At 45.3% G+C, this 24,238-nt stretch overlaps 1 protein-coding gene across 2 annotated transcripts in view; it reads left to right on the top strand.

Moving 5' to 3' along the window:
- The window catches only part of VEZT (vezatin, adherens junctions transmembrane protein), a 107,613-nt gene extending 84,606 nt beyond the window's left edge, over positions 1-23,007 (top strand). For both annotated transcript variants that reach the window (XM_090042889.1, XM_090042888.1), the window contains exons 10-12: positions 4,568-4,668; positions 6,201-6,408; positions 19,867-23,007. In XM_090042889.1, coding sequence (XP_089899015.1) covers positions 4,568-4,668; positions 6,201-6,408; positions 19,867-20,435 — 878 coding nt within the window. In that variant the 3' untranslated portion in view covers positions 20,436-23,007. The remainder of the gene's footprint in view (positions 1-4,567; positions 4,669-6,200; positions 6,409-19,866) is intronic.
- Positions 23,008-24,238: the final 1,231 nt, after the last annotated feature.

Here is a 24,238-nt window from a genome sequence, read left to right as displayed (position 1 = left end):
CTTAAGCTTTTTGGAGATAATCAACAGGTTATTTGGAAAGCTGTTTAAGAAGAGTTTTAACTAATGAAGAGAGGCTGTTATTTTGCTGATGGGGTGATAAACACTACTATCAGCTCTGCTGGCTCGCTTGCCTGTCAGTTTGCTACAGACACTGTAAAGAAGTCAAGGGAGATTGAAAAGCTCTGTATCATCAACAGATGCATGCACTGCACACACACCCTTGCTTCAGAGTGCTAGCAGGGGGCTGGGGGCTGGCAACACTCCCACTCCTTGAGCAGTGAGTGAGGAAAAGCCTGGGATGGTGCAGGCAGACCTTTCTAATCAGAATGTCCTACCGGGGCCTAGTCATGGCCCCTTCAGCTCAGTGGGGTTGCTCTAGCACCCCCGGCTTCTAGCTCGAGCCACTGCAGGCATGTGTCCAGTTACAAACCAGTTAAGCCTAACCAAGTTACAATAACTTGCAAAGATTGAATCAATTCAGGCTCAGGCTTTTTGAATGTCTGTCCCTGGCTATTATGCAGCTCAAAGTTACACCACACCAGAGCAGGATTATCTCTGATCCCTACCACCCAACTCCTGTTTCATTAAGGTGTGGCTATTCCCTACAGATGTGCTGCCTAAGTTGAAGTCCTCCAGTATCCCAGGATCTCCTCCTGCCTTCCCTCTCCTCCATAGAGCAGAGACAGAAGCTTGTCCTGGCTCACCAGCCCTCTAGTGGCAACTCACAGCTACAGCTTCTAATTCTGACCCTTCTCACCAGCTCTCTAGTGACAAGCCACATCTGTGCAGGTGGGGGGCAGTCAGAGGTTTGTAAATAAGGGCATTTATATACATGCTTGCTTGCAGCACTTTTATGTGTATAAATAATGAAATGCATGTCAGCACTGAAAAAATGGCAGCAGCGCACTTTCGAACTAAAACACATTGAAGACGTTTTAGTTCAAAAGTGCAGATGCATCAGCTTGTGTGCGGAGGATATTCAGTTAATCGGCCCTTGCTAGATATCGTTGAACTGACTAGATGTTTCCTGTCCTAAATACATACTATATTTCCTATACTTGTATATGGTACCTACTAAGTTTTATCCTTCTCATCAATGTGTCTGTTGTTAAACCTGTCTGATTGAATATCAGTCATCATATGTATTCTTATCAGCTCTGTATGGATGCTGATGCCAATGTAAGTTATCTTGTGTGATAATTATTACAAAAATTCTCCAGCTTCTTCTCTGATCATTTCTGCTGGTCTTTTTATAGGACTAGTTCTATTAATCACCGATACTGTCAGGAGAGGAAGTGGTTTTTTATTACCCGCAGGAAAATTCATTTCTACTAAAATATATCACAGTGATTGATTCATTGAAACTCATGGGCTTATTCTTACTCTAAAGCTTGTTCTAAACCTTTTAATGGACTGCTCTCTCCCCATATCCCTTTCTTATACAACAGATTCAGTACTTGAGTCTTCACATTCTGGACCTCCAATCATCTGCTTTTCCTTGTACAAGATGGAATAGCTTATTTAGGGTTAGCTAAGGCACTGCATGAACTTTGTTTCTCTGGATTCTTGCAGATATATACATCTGTTTTAGGTATTTATAAGCAAGACCATAATGCTTTGCTGTTAACTTCCTGGATTTTGCAATGTTTTAATCCATCAGACAGGAAATTCAGCAACTGTAGCAGTTTAAAAATAAAATTTAACCCCTACATTTTTTAAATAAATTGGCTACAAAGCTATATTATACAGCAGGTACAGTGACCACTGCTGTTTGTTGATGCATATTCCTATTTGGTTTTATGCCCCACCCACAGTTTTAGTTTTTCAGCATATAGATTTATAAATTTAGAGAAGTAGTTAGCCATGTTAATCCAAAATCAGGCAGAAGGCAAGGCAGGATGGCACCCTGTGCCCCTGACAAATGTCCTTTCCATCAAGCAACTGGTAATATCACTCACTGGAAACATTGTGCCATGTGCCCTGCTTCACATTCACAAGGTAAGTTATCCAGAGAGGAAGATGTGCCTTAGGAATTTGCTCTGTCAGCTCTCTCCAGCAAGTGGAGCTGGAGAGCTGCTGACAGGGGCTATCATCCATGCCTTTAGCTGTGCTGAGATTGAGAAGTCAGCTAGGTTCCTTCTGCGGGAAGGAGCTGCTCACCTGGCCCTTGTGCAGGTCTAGGAGATCTATGAAAAGTGCAAGCAGTGAAGGGCAGGAACCCCAGGGCTTGAACTCTCCAGCAACCTCATGAGGTGCTTTTTCCCATCTCTTACCTGTCAGACAAGTTAGATATGTTACTTGAATGTTTGTTTACACTCTGGCTTTCATGGAGAGGTGCTAAATGGCTTCTTAAAGAAGCAGTCTTGAAAGCTGGTTGGAGAAAGGGAGGAAGGGGGTGAGTCAAGACATCTCTTGCCGCTGTGGTCTGTGGCAGCAGAATTATGTCCCTTGCAGAAAGTGGGGGAAGGGGCAGGGAGCAGTCCATCCTGGGATGCTGGAGGATCTGCTTAAGCACTGTCATCTTAATAACCTGCCACAAGTTCAAATTAAAGTGTGATACAAACAAGCTGCAAAGATGGTGTATATTTTACAAATAGCATCTTTGAGGCTGGATCACCATTTTTTCAGCTTTGTTATCAGGTGGTATATTGTTTTAACATTGTGACATGTTACAGTTTATTGCATGATTAACAGTTGTAACACTTGCCAAGGGCTTTAGAGGCTAGCTGATTTAGAGAAGCATAAACTTTTGTAGGGGACAGCTAACTTCATCATATAAACTGAGAATGTGTTACTATATCACATAAGAGGTCCAGGGAACAAATTGATGCTTTTAGCAACTGACTAGATGGTAGTAGCATCAACCCTAGCCCCCACTGTCTTGTGAGTACTCCTTGGTTGGAAAAAGGCTAACAGGCATCACTCTGACAGAAGTCTGCCCTTGCTTAGGCATTAGGCAGTCAGCAGCGGTTCTCATCTGTTGCTCTCTGGCAGAAGCTACAGCTATTGAGGCACTGACTATCTGGACTCAGTCTGGCCTTTGGATTCTGTGTCAGTGGTCATAAGAGGGGATGGTACATCTTGGGCAGTCTCCACTCCTCCATACTCTTTCCTTGGCATATGTGTTGAAGGTCTTGGTGTGATGATCACAGGACTTGGTACAAGCAGGTTTATCAGGGACCTGACTAGACCTCTTACATGTACGCCAAGATCCAAAGGATTGACCGTGGCCTGCTAGATGGTAGCAGCAGCTTTTGGTGCTTGAAGAGGTACAAGAAGCATTTTCAGGGTTTTTTGGCATAAGCATTTAGCATAATTTCTTTCTAAACTGATCAGCAATGAAGTAGCTAACACTGTTGTCATTTATGTTGTCATGCGTTAAACTTCAGCAATAGCTTCCCATTGACATGAAAAAAACCAGCTGTCATCTTAGTTCTCTTGGTCCACACTGCAGACTCAGGAGGTTGGAATTACATTGATTACATTCACAAATTTCATAGACATTAGGACTGGAAGGGACCTCAGAAGATCTTTTGAGTCCAGCTGTCTGCCCCAGGGGCAGGAAGTCTGCAGGACTCATAGGATCCCAGCAAGATAAACATCCAAGTGTCTCTTGAAGGCATTCAAAGTAGGTCATTGAACCACCTCTGTCGGCAGTCTATTCCAAATCTTGGTGGTTCAGGCAGTAAAGAAGTTCTTCCTTATGTCCAGCCTGAAACGGTCATGGTGGAGTTTGTGGCCATTCTATTTTGTCATCTCTTGGGGCGAAAATCGCATCTCACTCTTCAGGTTATCTTCTAAACTTAAAGGAATAGGAATGTAATTATTTTTTTTCAAGAGAACATGATTAGTTGTGGGACAAAAAGGCCTTATGATTTACCACAGTGGCCACTTCTATAAATTAATTCTGCTATCGTAGGCATTTCTATTCCGTTCATCTTTAGAATGTCTAGGCCCCAAATTTACTCCAATCCCATTGCTAGAGGAAATGCAGTGAATTGAAGTTAACGTGAAAATGTATTTTTCTTTCTACTGACTGTCATAAGTCAAGTTAAACACATTAATTGATGTATTCAAGTGCAAAAGAATCTCACTGTATTTGTAAAAGTGCATTCTGCATACCTGTGCAGTGGTAATACATTAAGTGCAGAACTGTGGGCACATCTAAGGAGTGTCATCTGCTTTGGACCAGCACTCCTATTGGGCAAGCATTCCAAATATAAAGGATATAGAAGAAATTCTTGTTAACCTCTACATGTATTTCATTTCAAACTTTGTCAATTCTTATGATTTGGATAACTGGAAAAAAAAAACGTGGCAAACCCCCCAATGCTCTGAACTTAATGTAAAGTAATGTAAAATGTCTGCCAAGTTCCTAATCATTCTTGAAAGGTATCGTCAAACTTTTAGTAAGCTAGTTCTTATAAGTTGCTCAGAAAAGTAAAAGTGTGTTTTTTGTTTAAGTTGCATTTGAGTTATTCTGCAGCAAGCAGTACCACACTGAACTGCTGAAGTTCAGTTGCTTATTCATTTCAGCACTTCATCCATCTTTATTTATTTCCTCAAGGTAAACCTGAAGTATCTTTTGATAACACACACTGTACCATGCTACCTTTACTACAGTCAACCCTGCACATAGAGGACAAAGACCCAGTCCCTGAAGAGCAGGTAAGAATAAATAGAAGCTTTCAAAATATTATGTATGGGGTTTTCTTAGTACTGATGTTTTTCTTGTCCATTTCATTTTCAGCTGCTCAGGCACTGATCTTACCTTACTCAATAAGGCAGGCATGGTGGGCAGCTAATGATACATTTCTTAAGTGGACTTGTGAGAGATTCCATCAGCATATGCGGTGAATAGAACTAGTATTGAAATATATGCTGGAACTCCCTGCCCCAGAACAAAGAACTTAACAAAGAAATTCATTTGGAATCTAGCTGCTTCATGTGCCAGCCAGGAAACAAATAAAGGCAACCAAAGAAAAGGAAAGTGATAAAGGATTCTTATTTGTTCTACCCCAAGTCATAGCTGTCCAACTGGTGGGCCACAGGCCACATACAGCCAATAGAAGTTAACATGCTGGCTCCTTCCTGGCCACCACTCCCCCCATTGCTCCTGCTGCTTCAGTGGCTGGGATCTCCAGGCTCCAGCTCCCTCTTCTGGCTTCTGGGGCAGAGCAGAATTGTGTGAGGGATCTCAGGGAGGAGATCAAGCTGCCTACATTGCATGTGCAGCAGGGACAGCCATTCCGCCTGTACAACACACGTCAGGGAGCAGCTACACACATGGCAAGTAGCCCGCACAGCATACATCCCTTAGATCTGCACAGGGCTGGATTTAGGCATAAGCTAAGAAAACTTCAGCTTGGGGCCTCTAAGCGGAAGTGACCACGGACCGGCAAACTGGGGCTCTGCAGAGCTGGCCAGAGAGGCTGTGACTCCTCCCACAGGGCCTGCAGCAGCTGCAATTGAGGTTTGGGCACACCCCCTCCCGCTGCGGGGTGGAGGTATCTTTACCTGTGTTCCAGCTGGAAATTCCAGCCATGGGCCTTCATGTGGTGGTCCACAGTTTGCCGGGCTGCAGCCGCTTCCAGTCCACAATTTGCTGGGCCGTGGTATAGAAAGGTTGGGAACCCCTAGCTTAGGGCCCCACCAGCCCTTGATTTGCAGCTTGCATAGCATGCAGCCCCTGGCCACCCAGAAGTTGGACAGCCCTGTCCTAAGTAGTCTTAGAGGGTTTATATAATCTCTTCACTTTGGGACAATTAAGTTATGCTTTACCAAAACCAATTTTGGGTTGTTTTCTTTCACCTTAAAGACATGACTGTTTTGCATACACAGGGTTCTTGAGAGCACTGGAGCAAAGCGCAGCCCACCCATCCACTCCTGCTCCACTAAACCCAGAAATGAGGCTGTAAAACCATTCTGAGTGCACCCCTGCATCTGGTCTCAGGATGTTTGTCTCCAGCATGCCTGGGAGTGGCTCCAGGGGGTGCTCTCAGGACATCTTCTGTACCTCATTTCTGAGTTTGGGATAGCAGGAGCAGATAAGCAGAGTGCTACCTTGGAAATACTGCAGAAGCAGATTAGACTTGTCTAGCACGACCTCATCTGGAAGCTAAAGATTGTACAGCAACTCTTAGAACTAGGCCATGGGGACTCTTCAGGTGAAAAAAAAAACTTTATTCTTTTTCCTCCAGGAATTGGAAGCATATGTTGAAGATACAGATATGGACAGTGAATACAGAACAGATGACTTTTACTGCTTTTCCCAGGAAGAGAGGGAGAGACAAAGACATGAGAGGGAAGAGTCTAAAAGAGTATTACAAGAACTGAAATCTGTGTTGGGTTTTAAGGCTTCAGAGGCAGAAAGGCAAAAATGGAAGCAGCTGCTATTTAGTGACCATGGTAAGCATTATTCTTGGTAAATTAATGGCACTCGAAGGAAGGGTGTATGTCTATTTGCAGTCAACTTCTGACTGTGTTGCTAGAATGCAAACTGTGTTCAACTGTAGTAGAGCCTTTGATAGATAGATTTCATAGACATTCAGGCTGGAAAGGACCCCAGAGGATCATCGAGTCTAGCCCCTTGCCCCAGGGGCAAGAAGTCAGCAGGGATCATAGGATCCCAGCAACATAAGCATCCAAATGTGTCTTCAAGGTGCTCAAAGTGGGTGCTTGAACTGCCTCTGGCGGCAGTCTATTCCAAACCTTGGGGGCTCAGACAGTAAAGAAGTTCTTCTATACGTCCAGCCTGAATCGGTCATGGTGGAGTTTGTGACCGTTTGATCTTGTCATCCCTTGGGGCACTCTGGTGAACAGACATTCCCCCAGATCCTGATGAACACCCCTGATAAATTTATAGGTGGCCACCAGATCACCCCTGAGCCTGCACTTTTCCAGGCTAAAGAGTCCCATGGCTCTCAGCCTCTCATCATAAGGGGAGAATGACATCCTGGGATTTGCTTGAGAAGCATCTATGGATGCAAGCCAGCGTTTTGCTTGCTTTATTATCTGCAGCATCACATTGAAGGCTCATGTTCATCTTGTGGTCAATCATGACCCCCAAGTCCCTTTCATCTGTAGTGCTAACCACTATAGCACTGCCGAGCCTATAAGGATGCTGCAGGTTTTTCCTCCCTAGGTGGAGAACCGTGCATTTTTCAGTGTTGAATACCATCAGGTTCTCATATGCCCTTTCATGAGCCTGTCAAGTTCTGCCTGGATCACCCTCCTATCCTCAGGTGTAGATGCTTTACCCCAGAATTTGGTGTCATCAGCAAGCTTGGCCAGCCCGCTTCTGACACCAATGTCCACATGATTGATGAGGATGTTAAATAGTATAGGCCTCGAGGGACCCCATTGGTGACCGTGCACCAAGACGATTGACTTCCATTCAACCACCACCCTCTGGCTCCTGCTGCGGAGCCCGTTCCCCAGCCAGCAGATCGCAGTGAGGTCAAGGCCACAGTTAGCCAGTTTTGCCAAAAGGCGATCATGGGATACCAGATCGAAGGCTTTTTTGAAGTGAAGATATACGACATCAATCTCTTCCCCCTTGTCCAGGGGATATAGGTCACCTGGTCGTAAAAGGAAATGGGATTGGTCAAGCAAGACCTACCCACAACAAACCCGTGCTGAGTATCCCTCAGGATATTGCCATCAACTAGTCTGTTAAGGATGGCCTCTTTAATCTTTTCCAAGACCTTCCCCAGGATAGAGGTCAGGCTGATGGGCCTGTAGTTTGTCGCATCCACTTTCCTCCCTTTTTTGAAGATAGGTACCACATTGGCCTTTTTCCAGTCTTTGGACACTTCACCAGAGCACCAGGAGTTCTCAAAGATATGTGCCAGGGGCTGAGCTATGATGCTTGCCAGGTCCTTGAATACCCGTGGATATAAACCGTCAGGACTGGTTGACTTGAAGGTGTCCAGCCTGTCTAGGTGTTCCTTCACGTAGTCAGCTTTGATGGAAGGCAAGGAATCTCCCTCACTCGGGCCACCCTGAGCCACAGTGGGCAGGGGCGTCCCATGGGACTGGTGGAAAAACTGATGCAAAGTACCCATTAAGCAAGTTTCCTTTTTCATGGGTGTCAGTTGTCAGTTGTCCCATCTGGTTTAGCAGGGGTCCAACATTGCCCCTGTTTTTCCTCCTGCTCCCCACATATCTAAAAAAGGACTTTTTATTGTCCTTGATATTTGTACCTAGCTGGAGTTCCATCGCAGCCTTGGCTTTCCTGGTTTGCTCTCTGCAGGTCTGTACCAGAGCAGAGTATTCTTCCTTGGTGGTGGTTCCAGTCCTCCATTCTTTGTAGGTCTTCCTTTTAAGATGCAGGAGGTCCACCAGTTCCCTGGAGAGCCAATGGGGCTGCTGTGCCCTTTTGTTGCCTTTCCTCTGAGACGGGATGAACTTTGCTTGCGCATCCAGGATTGCTCCCTTGAGGAGCAACCACTCGTCCTGAACTCCCCTCCTGTTTGGGTTGTGGCCTTTTAGGACCTCGCTGACAAGCCTCCTTAGCTTGTCAAAGTCAGCTTTCCTGAAGTCGAGGACTTCTGTCTTACTGACTGACTTGCCAGCTTTACAGCAGATGGTGAAGGTGATCAGCTCATGGTCACTGTCACCCACCTTCCCTTCCATCATTAGGTCGCTGATTAGGTCATTCCTGGTTGCCAGAATGAGGTCAAGCAGCATCTTACCTGTCGTCGGCCCGTAGACTTCCTGCATTAGATAGAGGTCATCCACACACGAGAGAAAGTTTTGTGACCGCTTGGATTTGACTGAGCACTGCTCCCACGAGATGTCTGGGTAGTTAAAGTCTCCCATGACAATCATGCACTGGGAGTGCGTGGCCTTGGGTAATTCCCTGGCAAACTCCTGGTCAAGGTCTTGACCCTGGGTAGGGGGTCTGTAGAAGACTCCCACTATAGTATCCCCTGTGCCGTGTTCCCCACGGATTTTAACCCAGGGGGTCTCAAGTCACCCACTGTGGGTGCCAATGTCGGCTTGCAGGGATGCGTAGCTTTCCTTGGCATAGAGAGCTATACCTCCACCACGTTGGTCTACTTGATCCCTCCTGTACAGGGTATAGCTGTCTATACCCGTGGTCCAGTCATGGATGGAGTCCCACCAGCTCTCTGTTATCCCTATGACATCATAGTTATTTGCATTTAGCAGGAGGACAAGTTCCTCCTGTTTATTCCCCAAGCTCCTGGCATTTGTGTATAGGCATGCAAGTGTCCCCTTGGGGCCCTGGCCTTGCCTACAGATAGTTCCAGGGCTGGGGCAGGGGTGGGCTCCCTCAAATGACTTGACCTGCTGCTTTGCAAGGGTTGCTCAGTGGGCTAGCAGTGGCAGTAGTCCCCCCCCATCCCCTGGCAAGCTTAGCTTAAAGCCCGGTGGAGCAGGTCAGCCAGTCTGGCTGAGAAGAGCCTCCTCTCCAGCGGAGAGAGGTGGAGGCCGTCCCTTCCCAGCAGCTCGCTGCCTCTCTCACCAAAGAGCAGACTGTGGTCATGGAAGCCAAAGCCTTCCCAGTGACTTTATTTGCTACTCTATGACTCTAAATTTGCTACTCTCCATCTTCCTGTGTGGCTTTTTAGCATCATTACACTTCCTGATTAAAGAACCAAAGAAACTCTGAGATGAGAACAAGGCTATTTACTTCAGCATGCTAAGAATTTGATTGTTGGCCCATAGATGGTTTTAAGCATAGCATAGAGAGATCTGTCACCAAATGAAGTATGCAGCCCAAGCTGACTTTCTTTCATTGCTCATCACCAAATCTGTGCTTGAGGTGGAGAGCAAATTGTAAAAGTTGTACATCTTTGTTAATGAAAAATTATTTTTATTGGTTAAAATAATCCTTTGGAATTTTACCCCGATTCACAGAGATCTGTAGATTAAAATGAAAGGCTAGACCTTCATGTACTTTTCCATAAATTTAAGTCCCAGTAAAATTCTAAAACAGAAAATATATACTGGTGGGTATTGGTTCCCATAAAAGTGAGAGAGAATATATATATTAAATGAGTTGGGTTTCTTTAATATGCATTTTGTATATATAATACACAAACATTATAGTATATAATATTATAATACACACACACACACACACACACACACACACACACACACACGTATTATAATACACACACACACACGCTAACTGCCCATCAAGAATGACAGATTTCACGAGTGTTCACATGGCCCCCCCTTGCCCTTGCTCACCTTTTTGGGCCGGCCATCTAAAGACTTCCTCCACTGCCACCGCTGTGTCCTCCAGCCTCTGGTGTGGGGGCTCCCTCCCCCGCCTGCCTCTGCCTCACACCAGGGCTTCCCCCTGCTGCTCCTCCCCACCATCTTCCACTCCCTGCTGGCTGATGTCAGGGTTGGGTGGCGGGGGGGTGCTGCCACCATGAACCCCTTCCTCTCCCCACTTCCCTCCCTCCCCACCGCCTGGCTCTGACAACAGATGCCCCTGTGAGTACCCCTTTGCCTCTCCCCACCCTGTTCCCCTCCCTCCCTCCCTGCCTGCCACCTTCTCCTCCCTGTCAGCTGTTCGGGGGGGGGGGAGGCGGTGGGCACCACCACCCTGACCCCACGCTTTGCCCTCAGGCAGGGAGGCAGCAGCTCAAACTTGGGCTCATGGAGCCAATTGCCAGCTGCCCTCTTGGTGGCACATGGACAGTTGGCCAAAAGTGTTACGGACAGACCGACACACTCACATACAGATGTCACGGAGTCACGGAAATGCCCCGTGACTGTGAGGGTGATTGGCAGAGCTGCCAATCACCTGGGCAGCTCAGGTGCTGGTTATCAGGGCGACCAGGCGGGTCACATGGCCAGAAGGGGGCAGGGCCAGGCCTTTATAAACAGCTTAGGCCGGAGCCTGATTCACAGTTCCCTTCTGGCTGCTGCAGGAGCAGGAGCTCGGCGGCTGAGCTGAGTGGCCTGAGTTAGTGGTCGCAGCCTTACCACACTCACAGGCTGCGATGATGCGGGGAACAGGATCACCCTGAAGGGAGGTAGGACTGAGAGCCCTGGCGGGGCTTGGAGTTATGGTTAGGCATACGGAGCCTCTGTGTTTATGTTGCAGCCAGATGGCTTGAGGTTATGTTACAGTTTGCACCGGAGGACCGGGTGAGGCTGTAGGGGAGTGAGGAGGCCTCACGGGGGCTCCCCAACAGCTTGGGGGTTCCCAGTGCCCAGTAGGGGCACAGTGGCCAGCAGGGCACTACTGTCAGTGCCGAAGAGGCACCGTATTGCACCAGGGAGGCGCGGTATGAGGGGTTGCAGACCCCAGCCCATAAGGGCGGCATTTGCCCAGTTGGGCAAACGGACCCAGAGAAGGGTCAAGGGGACAGGCACGGCGGCGAGCGCCTGTGCCCCTAGCACGAGGCACGCTAGGTGTCAGCCCTAGAGAGGGCAAGGCCCCAGAGTGGGGCAGAGACAGAGCGTGCGGCGCTAGGCGTCGGCCCTAGAGAGGGCAAGGCCCCAGAGCGGGGCAGAAACAGAGCGCGCGGCGCTAGGTGTCGGCCCTAGAGAGGGCAAGGCCCCAGAGCGGGGCAGAGACAGAGCGCGAGGCGCGCAGTGTCGGCCCTAGAGAGGGCAAGGCCCCAGAGCGGGGCAGAGACAGCGCGAGGCGCGCGGTGTCAGCCCTAGGGAGGGCAAGGCCCCAGAGCGGGGCAGAGACAGAGCGCGAGGCACGCGGTGTCGGCCCTAGAGAGGGCAAGGCCCCAGAACTGGGCAGAGACAGAGCGCGGGGCGCACGGTGTCAGCCCTAGGGAGGGCAAGGCCCCAGAGCGGGGCAGAACAAGCAGCGAAAGCGAGCCACCCAATGGCGCCGAGACTAGGGCAGCGATAGCGCCGGCCCGAGGGCGCCGGTAGAGAGGGCGGCGGGAGCGAGCCGGCCCGAGGGCGCCGGTAGAGAGGGCGGCGGGAGCGAGCCGGCCCGAGGGCTCCGGTAGAGAGGGCGGCGGGAGCGAGCCGGCCCGAGGGCTCCGGTAGAGAGGGCGGCGGGAGCGAGCCGGCCCGAGGGCGCCGGTAGAGAGGGCGGCGGGAGCGAGCCGGCCCGAGGGCGCCGGTAGAGAGGGCGGCGGGAGCGAGCCGGCCCGAGGGCGCCGGTAGAGAGGGCGGCGGGAGCGAGCCGGCCCGAGGGCGCCGGTAGAGAGGGCGGCGGGAGCGAGCCGGCCCGAGGGCGCCGGTAGAGAGGGCGGCGGGAGCGAGCCGGCCCGAGGGCGCCGGTAGAGAGGGCGGCGGGAGCGAGCCGGCCCGAGGGCGCCGGTAGAGAGGGCGGCGGGAGCGAGCCGGCCCGAGGGCGCCGGTAGAGAGGGCGGCGGGAGCGAGCCGGCCCGAGGGCGCCGGTAGAGAGGGCGGCGGGAGCGAGCCGGCCCGAGGGCGCCGGTAGAGAGGGCGGCGGGAGCGAGCCGGCCCGAGGGCGCCGGTAGAGAGGGCGGCGGGAGCGAGCCGGCCCGAGGGCGCCGGTAGAGAGGGCGGCGGGAGCGAGCCGGCCCGAGGGCGCCGGTAGAGAGGGCGGCGGGAGCGAGCCGGCCCGAGGGCGCCGGTAGAGAGGGCGGCGGGAGCGAGCCGGCCCGAGGGCGCCGGTAGAGAGGGCGGCGGGAGCGAGCCGGCCCGAGGGCGCCGGTAGAGAGGGCGGCGGGAGCGAGCCGGCCCGAGGGCGCCGGTAGAGAGGGCGGCGGGAGCGAGCCGGCCCGAGGGCGCCGGTAGAGAGGGCGGCAGTAACGATCTAGACCCAAGGGGGAGCTGGCGATTAGCTGGATGCCGGTGAGAACCCGGCCCAGGGGGCGCCGGTATTAGGCAGCGCTAGCGAGCCGGACCCAGGGGGCGCCAGCGATTGGCGGAATGCGAGTGAGACAGGCCCACGGCGCAGGGAGCGGGCTGGAGATAGGAGCCCGGCCCAAGGGGGCGCCAGGTGGGCGAGGAGCCCAGGGGCCCGAGAGAGAGAACGAGGGCACCCGAGGGGCAAGGGACCATACAAACATCCCCCAGAACAGCTGCGAGGCTTGGGGCATGCTGAGGGGGAGGTTTGGAGGCACGCATAGCCCTTAAGGCGGGACACATATAGATACCCCATTCTGGAGTAGGGACAGGAACACCAGTACCGTCCACTAGGGAAACAGGCAGCCTCCCATATTACTTATTGGTCATCAAAGTCGTGGCGGGCGAGATTCTGAGGGTGCTACGTTCACCCTAACATGACGGTAGGGGGCGCTAGGGAGTTCACGGCCGCCCCTAGGCCCCGCTCCCTCACAACAGACAAATACACAGACAGACGGACTAAGCCTTATATATATAAAACCCAACTCATTTTGTAGGCAGAAAGATTGTCCTATCTTGTTCCTCTCTCATTCTGGAGAGCACACTTCTGGAGGCAGATGCATGCAAATTTCTCTGAACAGATGACATCTATGAGGCAGGTTTAATACACCATATCCTTAGCTTCAGCAAGAAAACCAGCAACTTGGTGCAGTTTCTCTCTGTCTTCATAGGAAACATTTTTATTTCTTGTTCCCTTTTTCCCCCTGTCAACCTCTCCCACTCTTTCCCCTTCATAAAAGAATACCAAGTAAAAGCACTATAAAAATACAGAAAACATGCATCTGTAACACTAAGGAGGTCTCTTTTAGAAGAAGGTAAAATCCGAAAAATTACACTTTCACATCATGGACACGGATACTGTGAAAAGTCTAATGTGAAGGCCCATATCTCTTAGGAGTGATTTATTTTTTTTTTTTTAGGGGCAAAGAAGTCTAGGGAAACTGGCTTCCCTGTTCAAAAGTTTGTGTGAAAGACTGCCAGTTTCATAGATTTCATAGACATTTGGGCTGGAAGGGACCCTGGAGGATCATCAAGTCCAGCCCCCTGCCCCAGGGGCAGGAAGTCAGCAGGGATCATAGGATCCCAGCACGATAAGCATCCAAATGTGTCTTGAAGGTGTTCAAAGTGGGTGCTTGAACCGCCTCCAGCGGCAGTCTGTTCCAAACCTTCGGATGATCCTGTTTAGTGCAGAAGAAAGCCACATCTGCCACAAACCATATAATATCCAAAAGCAACCAATGTTTGACTGTATATTTCATGTGGCTGCCTCTGCTTCCATGCTAGCCAGAAATGGAGGGACCCTTGGATTGCCTCCGTAAAGGACTGAGTGGACAAGCACATAAAGTAATAAAGCAAACTCAGCTATGAGACTTCAGTCTGTTTTCAAAGCCATAAAATGTGTGAGAGTCACAGCCTATTTCTCTTTCTTAAATCCATCAAGCTACAACCTTAGTTGAGTGCAAAAACTAAGATATAAAAAGTCCGCAGACTGTCTTTAAGAGCAGTCTCTTCTTCTGTGCTTCCTCTGATGCCTCATGTGACATCTCGTGGTTTGGTTCTCACATTCACTTTAGCTCTGCTTCTAGTGGTTCTCATAATCTCCTTGGTAGGCCCATTACCATAGATTGTCTCTGAGATGGATAGTATCTCTCCATTTAGAGAAAAAACATGGGGAAGTCTGGGTTTCTAAGATGATCACATTTCTAGCTTGAGCCTAAAGGTTGTAGGGATAGTGCTCTTTGCAAAAGAAGAGGAATCAGGAGATCCTGTACTGCATATGCCCTAGACTAGAATAGCAACAGATACGACTTACATTGATGACACATTTGCATGAACCTGTCAGGTCCTGCAGAGAGGTCTAGAGGTGAATTCAGTCTGATTACTGGCCAGCTTGAAGTAATGTCATTTGATGCCTATACACATGTTCACTCCCTTAGCTGTAATTACAGCACATTGGAGCAGACTCAAGTCTGCTGGAACGTGGTAATTACTATGCTCCAGCAGACTCCAGCATCTCGTGTATTAGTGTCTGTGCACTGAAAAATGACAGCATGGGCACTTTAAGTAAAGCTTGTTCAATGAGCTTTAGTTAAAGGATCCCTGCCGCCACTTTCCAGCATGGGGATACTGATGCATGAGATGCTCCAGGCACTTTAATTAGAGCAGCTCCAGAGAACATGTATAAATGCCCACTGAGCCTACCACTCAAACCTTCTCCCTTTCACTTTTAATGTAGTGGTTCAGGTAGACTGTAACAGTTGGACATCTGCTTTCTAATGTAAACCAGTAGGATGGCACACAAGATGGAGATTCTAAACATTTTTTATAAAGTGGTGAAGGGGAAGGTCTGTTGTCCCAGTTTTTTCCAGGGAAAGCTGAAAACAGATAGACTGACTCAGCAGAGCATTCCACAACCAGAGGAAAAAGCAGCTGCATCCTGTAATTTTCAACAACATATTCTCAACTTGGGACCTCCTTCAGGTTGGTCTGTCCCCATTTACATTGCAATTCATCCAGAAACAGAGCTTCTTCAGTATGGTGCAACAGATGTTTTCATTCAGCTGGTTGGGATTATGGGAGTCCTCAGACAGGCTCAGTAAAAGTCATTTTCCTTGCCTCATTTTCGCCCAGAAATTCAATTTACCCATTGTGTTTCCACGTATGTCAGTGAGAGGACCTGCTGCTTCCCATTCTCTGAGGACCTTCAGAAGTCATTGTATAATCAGACTAATTCAAAATTTTTTTAGAACTCAGGTAAGCTTAACATCCTGCATGCTGACAGATAACAACAGTCTTCGATCTATTCCCTTATGTAATAGAGCTGTTCCTACCATCTAGAAAACCCTCAAGAATCTGAAAAATGTGAGGAATATTGCTTTAATGATCCAAGGCCAAAAAACTTTTATTCTCTTGAGGTCTTTCCTCTGTCATTATAGCATTTCTTCTAGATGTGTGCCCTATGCAGCTCAATTACAATTCCTCACTGATCCAGTTTTTTAGCCCTTAAATGATTTGTTATCAGAACACTTCAGAAGTTAATCGTGTCTCTTACTTCTACAGTAGTCAAACATTTTTTATTAGCTCTTGAATACCAATAGCTAACTGGAATTTTACCATGCTCCTTTGTTCTCTATGTTTGACCTTCTTCCTTTCTTTTGCCCTAAACCATTTTTGACTTACTAGTAAGAGCTCTCAAATTCTCCTGAGACAAAACAATCCTATTTTCATAGATTTCATAGACATTAGGGCTGGAAGGGACCTCGGAAGATCATCAAGTCCAGCCCCCCACCTGAAGGGCAGGAAGTCAGCTGAGGTCATAGGATCCCAGCAAGATAAGCATCTAACTTACTCTTGAAGGTGTTCAATGTAGGTGCTTGAACCACCTCTGGTGGCAGGCTGTTTCAGACTTTGGGGGCTCAGACAGTAAAGAAATTCTTCCTTATGTCCAGCCTGAAATGGTCTTGCAGTAGTTTATAACCATTCGACCTTGTCATCCCTTGGGGCACTCTGGTGAACAAACATTCCCTCAGGTACTGGTGGTCACCCCCGATAAACTTATAGGTGGCCACCAGATCACCCCTGAACCTGCACTTTTCCAGGCTAAAGAGCCCCATGGCTCTCAGCCTGTTGTAGTAAGGTCTGTTTTCTTGACCTCTGATCATGCACTTGGCTCTTCTCTGGACTCTCTCAAGCTTCTCCACATCCTTTTTGAATTGTGGGGTCCAAAACTGGACACAGTACTCCAGCTGTGGCCTCACCAGGGCCGAGTACATGGGGAGAATGACATCCTATGCTTGAGAAGCATCTATGGATACAAGCCAGCATTTTGCTTGCTTTAGTAGCCGCAGCATCATATTGAAGGCTCATGTTCATCTTGTGGTCAGTCATGACCCCCAAGTCCCTTTCATCTGTAGTGCTAACCATCATAGCACTGCCGAGCCTATAAGGAAGCTGCAGGTTTTTCCTCCCTAGGTGGAGAACCTTGCATTTTTCAGTGTTAAACACCATCAGGTTCTTGTCCGCCCATTTCCCGAGCCTGTCAAGATCTGCCTGGATAACCCTCCTATCCTAAGGTGTGGATGCTTTGACCCAGAGTTTGGTGTCATCAGCAAACTTGGCCAGTCCACCAATTTTAAAAGTCTTGTGCTCTTTTCATAGTCTGTGCTTAATTATAAAAAAAATAGAAATGATCTGACACAACTACTAAGGAATCCTAGACTGGACATTTTTTAAACAGTCCTTGTGGTGTCTACATTCGCTCCCATAGCATTACTGTGGGCTAGAGAAACAGAGGCTTCTCTGTTTGGGTTGAGTTTCATTCATCAAATGGTACAGAGTCACCTCCTTCCAGTGCCCATCTCTTTTGTTTATATTCTGTCCAAACAATAAAATATTCAACCTGCTAATTATGACTACTGCTACTTCTCATGTCTTGCCACCAGTTATAGATATGTCCAGTATCAGCCACATAGTATGGCCTGGTTTGTAGTTTTGGCAAGGTTTTCCATGGTGCATGGTTCCTCCAGGAGCCAGCAGGCCAATAGATGTTCTATGATCTATATTTCACCATAGTCAACACATGTCTAGATTGTTAGAGTTATCCCCACTTTCTCATGTTGTCTTTTACATGATTTTTGTTCAAAGATGATGTAGTCAGTCAGCCCTGTAGGGAGGCATTCATTGATGCCTTCATGCACTGTGATATCTTTGTTAAGTGTGTTGAATATTGTATACCATAATTCAAATCATTCAACCATTAGTAACTTTTTTAAAGCAATTCCATAGCAGCTAGAAAGCTTTTCTGAGTTTTCAGGGAGCTGATAACTGCAGTGTCACCCTAGACTAGATGTCTTATGTCTTTGACCCGCCATGATCATTCCATTTTCTTTGTGACCACTTTCCTGATGTCTGAAGAAGTAATTCCAGTAAGCCATCCAGGATGTTCTTATTTGTTGATTTTAGCTATCCTGTAATGCAGTGGCAGTGATCATTCAGCCCAGAGTCCACCATCTTTGCATAAGCCAATCTTTTCGGCACCAGAAAGGCAGATTCAGCTATGGAACAGAAAAGTGTGAGTGCAGTGGCTTTTAGCATGGATGGGCTGGATCCTCACTTTGAGTTTGTAAATTCCCTACATATGTTGTTTAGGACACTATCTTTACTTTTTGTCTTCTCCACAAGTGTCTTGATGCAGATGTGTGGCTTAGTATCATTCCTACATATCGAGGAGTCCAAGAGTGGTCAAGTGGTACCTTGTGACAGATGATACTAATTTTTGTGGCCTCACAGTTCTGGATATGTAAGATTTCTCCCCAAAAACAAAACCAGTAAGCACTCAGAACAACAAAGAAGCATCTTGCATATAACATGCACTTTTTCCCCCAAAAAACAGCAGCTGGAGTGCAAAGTGTGAGAAATAGGGTAAGAGCTTACTAGTGAAACCAAAAGTAAAATCTGTATATGATCCACAGGGAGCAGAACAATGAGCAGGCTCAGCAACCTAGCTGTTCCTACTCACTCACTTTCTAAAAGGAAAGCTTTTTTTCCCTTCATATTGCCTGTCAAAAACAAGATGTGTATCACATTCTGGGGAGTGTTGTATGTGAGAAACTATAGTACTTGTGTTTTAGCTGAATTCATATGCAATTACTATTGGTTGTTGTCAATTACTGCATAGTTGTTTTGAGTGTTTGATGGTTTTATTTTTGAGGGGTTTTAATTGTTTTATTTTGGGATTTTCTGGAATTTGGAGGTTTTTTTCTGTCTCTTTCCATCTGTTCTTCTACATTTGCTATTTTCTAATAATTAGTTCTGTGTTGGAACAGGAACATTCTGGGAAAATAGACCAATTCTATATTGCCTCAGGTACTTGACTGTCTATAAAGTAGAATATCCTTTTCTAGTTATCTTTCCATTCTTTTCCAGTTTTGGAAGTATTCTTTGGGAATTTAAGCACCAAAATTAAGTCTTAAAGTGCTTCCATGGAGAAAGAAATTTGCATAACCTGCCTCCAGAAGGAAATGGTCAGAAATATACAGAAATTAATTTAAAAATAATGAAAGACTATTCCATTAGAACAATTGACCTGTGAGATTTGTTTGGTTTGGTTGAGTACTGTGATGTGTTTAAAAAAAAAAAAGTGGAAAAGAGCAATGCAATTCCTAAAACAGTATTCCAGTATATTTAATAAAAATAACTGATGTAACTGACCTACTGACACTGCCATGTTCAGCTACCTAAAATAATTATTACCAAGATAAAATGCACCATAAAACTTACTACCTTAAATGTGTTTCCCATGAAAAGTTTGTGTATTTTCCAGAGTTATTTTCATCTCTGCTTACAGGGGTAAAGTCAGAATGGAATTAGGAAGGGAAATGCCACAAGGGGACCTGCTGTTGCTGCTCTTATGTATGTTCGTGCTGCTACTCTAATGGAGCTACTGCAGTTTAGGGATCTGTTTCTTGGAAATGGACACTATCGTTTTGTTAAAAAGAAAGATGCCTGTTCTTCAAGAAGTGATTGTATCGTGTTGTACTAACACCTAACACTGGGTGGAGAGACTTTCTGGCAAGCATCCCATTGCTGGCAATGGGAATCACTGTTGCTACTAACATCAAGAAAGGATAAATTAAACCATGTTTATTTGCATGAACAACTTACCCTTCTGTATGGATACATGTCTTATTTATATGTTGTGATGTATAAAATAAGTTACTGCATATGAGATCCTTTTTATTATGTATAGTTATCTTAATTAGATACCTGCTGTTTATGGAAGAAAGTTCAAATTTGTGTGCAGTGCAGCAACTGATTTTGCTTGTAACTTCCATAACATATATCATCTCTATGCAAGGCCATTTTTACATGCATCTTGTGATATTTAAAGGGTAGTCCATACTAGAAGCCATCACATTGCGTCTTCAGCATTCTGGTCAGAAAACACAGATTTTACACATAAAACACAAATAGTTGAATTGTGTGTGACAGGTTACTTTTAGTTATCTTTTAATTTTTTTTCCCCTTTTTAAGCTGCGGTGAAACCGTTGTCTCCTGTAGAACCAGTGGAACCCATAAATAATTTGGAATCACCTGTGAATTCAGATATAGGAAAACAGGATGGCATCCAAGGTAGTGATGATTCTGAAGAAAGAGACTCAAATGCAAAACCACATGCCACTGAGAAAAGGAGGACTGAATATTTGTTTGAAGATCCAGTAATGGTCGAAAACAAAGACATTGCTCCTGGGGAAGGTGCATCTCCAGTGGCTGAAAAAAGAACATGTTATCAATGTGAAGGTGAAGGTGAAGAATCCATACTACCCATTGTGGATGGACTGGAGACTTCACAGACACCTCTGAGAGATGCATTACAATCCTCCATCAAACATAGGCTGGCTCAGCTCCATATATCAACAGATTTCAACTTTACATCTGGTCTAGCTGCACAGGTTGCTGCCAGATCACTTACTTTTACTACAATGCAAGAACAAACTTTTGGAGATGAGGAGGCGGCGGAAGAGGAGATGCAGGACAGTGAAAATCATATGCAAGAGAACAAAGATGAAGGCACAGTCTCTGAAAATGGAGAAGCATTATAAGTCCCTGATGAACTTGGTTAAACAATGCATTGCCTACTTGAATTCCATAAAAAGCAGGTGTTGGGAATAGCCAAGGCTTGGGCTAAGAGAAAAACATACCGGCTGGCAGAAACAGAGACAGAAATGTAATATGTACTGTTCCCTGTATTTGACATGCTCAGTAGGGTTTGCCAAGTACTTTGATGATATGCAGGTAAGCTAAGGAGTTATAGTGTGTGGACCCAAAGAATAGTTGTATATCTCCTCCTGATGATACTAATGGGTTTTGGAACATAAATATTTTATGTTTATTTATTTATGATTCTTTTTTTCCTAAAAAGAAGAGAACATTCTTGCTTTCATTTTTAGCAGACTCCATTTTTCATTTCATGATTTTACTTGTCATAGCATCATCAGTTATAACAGAAATAGTCAAAGTGATTCTGTCTGAAGAATGTAAACTGTACTGTGTGATCCTCCCCACCACCTTTCCTTCATCTTTATTGTCTTCTGTATTTGGGTTAACTATATTAGGTATTTGTAACTTCATGACTAAGAATGCTCCCGAAGCTAAATTTTAAATAAAAACATGAAAAACCTAATAATGTATATGTCCTGGGATATTGGGAGAAAGTAGTATGAAGTTAGCTGCATATCATATAAAGATTCCAAATATAGTTAATAAAGGATGAATAGATGATTGATAAGAGTTTATAATTGCATTATAGAAAGTTTTAGTATGTGTTATAGAAAATTATAAATACATTAGTAGAAAGTACTGTAGATGGTTAGAAGTAGCTTGTTGGACTTGATTAGCAGTTGATTATTGATTTATTAAAACCCCTATTAATTGTTCATTGGCCCTTTGTAAATTGAATCTTAATATAATGTTTAACTTAGATTATTTGCACAGGGTTACAAAACACAGTGCTGTATATGTTTTGTTGTACATCTCTATTCATGTCCTGGAGTAAATTCTTAGGCTAAGTTAAATGAGCAGTTTCATTAAGGTTATACAGTAATTTTGTTTAGGTGTCATAGCTGCTATTTTCTAATGTTGTTTCTCTTTTCTTTTGATAACATCTATAACGTGTTTGATAAAGAAATCAGCAGAGACCATGAACTTATTCCATTCTAGTTAAGCTGTATCTTGTAACCCAGTTGAAATCTAAATTGAAACATTCAATATAGGCCTGTATTAGTTCTTTGATGTGAAAAGTAGCTCTGCCCTGGAAAAAGGCACCCCTCTAGAGAAGGGGAGAGCCATGGTTTCAGTGGGTGCTTTGATACAGCCCTCTGATGCATCTCCCAAGTAAGGGTTCCATGGCTCAGTCAGAAATCACCCCATTAACAGCTCTTGTTAATTCTTCTCTACACTGGCTGACAGCTTGTGGTAGGAGTATGAAGCAGTGTGGACTCAAAGGCAGCACCATTTCTGAGGGTATTGTGCTCCCACAACGGAAGGGGGAGACAAGGGAACTCAATGAATGCCTCTGTTCCTGAAACAGAACTTCTTGACCATTATGTGGCAAGACAAATCCTGCCATGCACCATTTCTGCTACTCTGGTAGTGATTAGGAGAAAAGACTGTGAATATAAAAGTATATGACATTTCACAACCCCTAAATAAGGATAATATAAATAGAGGGAGCATGTGGGTTTGAATTATTGTTTGCACAATATAAACTCTGTTTTCTTCTTGGTTTTGTACTTCTCTTGCACAAAGACTGTGGGAGGAGGATGTATTAACATGATTCATTAGCCTGTGATTCTGTTTTCTATGCCGTTATGTATATGTAGGTAGGTAGAAGTTATGTAGAATGAATTGTATCTGGGGAGGATTTGCAGAAATGTGGTATTTGCTCAACTATGATGTTTGCAGCAGCCAAGCATCCTGTCAGGTAGTAGAGTTTGTTCTACTCAAGGCCAGAGAGAGATCTACTGAGAAAATGGAGTTCTTGATATCATTTTCAATATAATGGTTCTTTAGAACAACTGAATAGATAGAGTTGGGAGATTGTCAGTGCTAATTAAAAAGGTGTCTTCCTTGTCCTTGACTTGAGAAACTTGACTTCACCAAGTGCCCTGTTTTTTTTGTTTTTAGCTAGTTGTTCATATGATCTAGTTTTATTTTGTAACTGACTTTATCCCACCAATGCAATTTTGTGACCTGCTGTGTATCTCAGTGTTATTTTTTTCCCAAATTTGAATCATGGGATCCAATATCCTTCAAATTGACTGTAAGCTGTTGTGATTTGATTCTTGCAAAATTTTCTGTCGTCTGATTTGTCACTATTCTCAGATGATTTAAATGGGAGCTACAGATGCTTAGCCTTACAGCAAAAGTAGACCCAAATCTCTATATTGAGGCAGTAGCTTTTACATTTTCTTTGTTGCAAGCCTGGCAAACAACCCAAAGAATGAACAATTGCTGGTCATTTGGTGTTAGCAGTTTGTGTGAGAAAATAATGGATCTTTGGAGCTCGTCATTTTAGATGTTTTTTTCCTTCAAACCAATATGTTTTGTGTGAGCAAATGAACTGGCTATTAAATACAAATAAAATGGACAAACTTTGTGTGTTCTTGAAAATAACACATTCCTTTTCTGTGTGGCTACCCATTTCTAACATTGCATCCATTTAGGATTCCATACAAAGCTGACCTGTTGAGTAATTTATTTGAATTGATATTGATGTAATTCCTCCCTGCAAACGAATCTTGTTAAAAATCTACTTCAGATAAAGAATGGGATTTGATTTGATAATCAGTTACTTTGATAACTTTATTTGATTTGATAACCAGTTTCCAGCTACATATAAATAGATTCTGTTGTAATCCAGATTTCCTCATGATGATGTCTGTGGAAAGGTCTGTGTGTCCAAGTGTAGTTTCAAAAAATTTGCTAGGTGTCCTATCCATTTTCATTTATTTCTATAGTTAAAAAAAAAAAAAAAAAGTATATGAAAGAGTCTGCTGTAGAACTCAAGACCTAGGTTAGTATATTGTGACTGTTGAGGTCCTGTGCCCCTGTGTCCTTTGGCTTAAGGATTGGAGAATGAAAACTAAATAAGAAATGAGCTCTTACTTTTTAGGATTTGTTTTTAATTTTGAAATATTTTAGTATTAATTTTACACTGAATAATGAACCAATGATACATATTTGAATATAAGTAACCCATAACCCATTTTAGTTCATCACTTTGTAGAATTGTAAAACAGTGCACAGTTATGTACTATTAAATAAAGTCAAAGATCTTTCTTTTCTCCCTGTCCTAACCAGTAGGAACCCTAAAGACACAACTCATTTCCCTAAATAGAATTGCAATCTGACACCACATCTGATTTATGCCTTTACATTTGCCAGGTATGTAAGCAAGTACATATTTGAATACAGCTAGATACCTGTGTTAGAACTATTTCTTGCTAAAGAATACTGTTTCCTTGATTTCCATAACCCAATGATACAGCAAAAACTATAAGCTAATAGACATAGGTTGAATCCATTACAGACAATGCCCATCCTTAAGTAGAATAGTAGAATGCCTTTTCTGGTATATCAGTAATAAACAAGATCACCAATTGTCAAACTTTCTGTTGTTATTACATGAATAAGATAATTATGCTTCTGATAGATCGTGTCTAGTCCTTGTTCCATCCTGAGATCCATATCAAAGGAAAGGGTAGACTGACTAGGTCACTATTCACTGGTTTTATTGATTTTTTTTTTTTTCCAAACTGTGGCCTGAATACCCTTTCTATATCCAAATCTTTTGCTGGTTTCACTGAAAGTGTTATGTGGATGAGAATAGCAGATTTGGGTCATA

The sequence above is a fragment of the Crocodylus siamensis genome, chromosome 4 (genome assembly GCF_052110815.1).
Source record: "Crocodylus siamensis isolate JL-2025a chromosome 4, ASM5211081v1, whole genome shotgun sequence".
NCBI classification, from domain to species: domain Eukaryota; kingdom Metazoa; phylum Chordata; order Crocodylia; family Crocodylidae; genus Crocodylus; species Crocodylus siamensis.
Note: the sequence above shows the minus strand (reverse complement) of the source record. Positions and strands in the feature narration are given on the sequence as shown.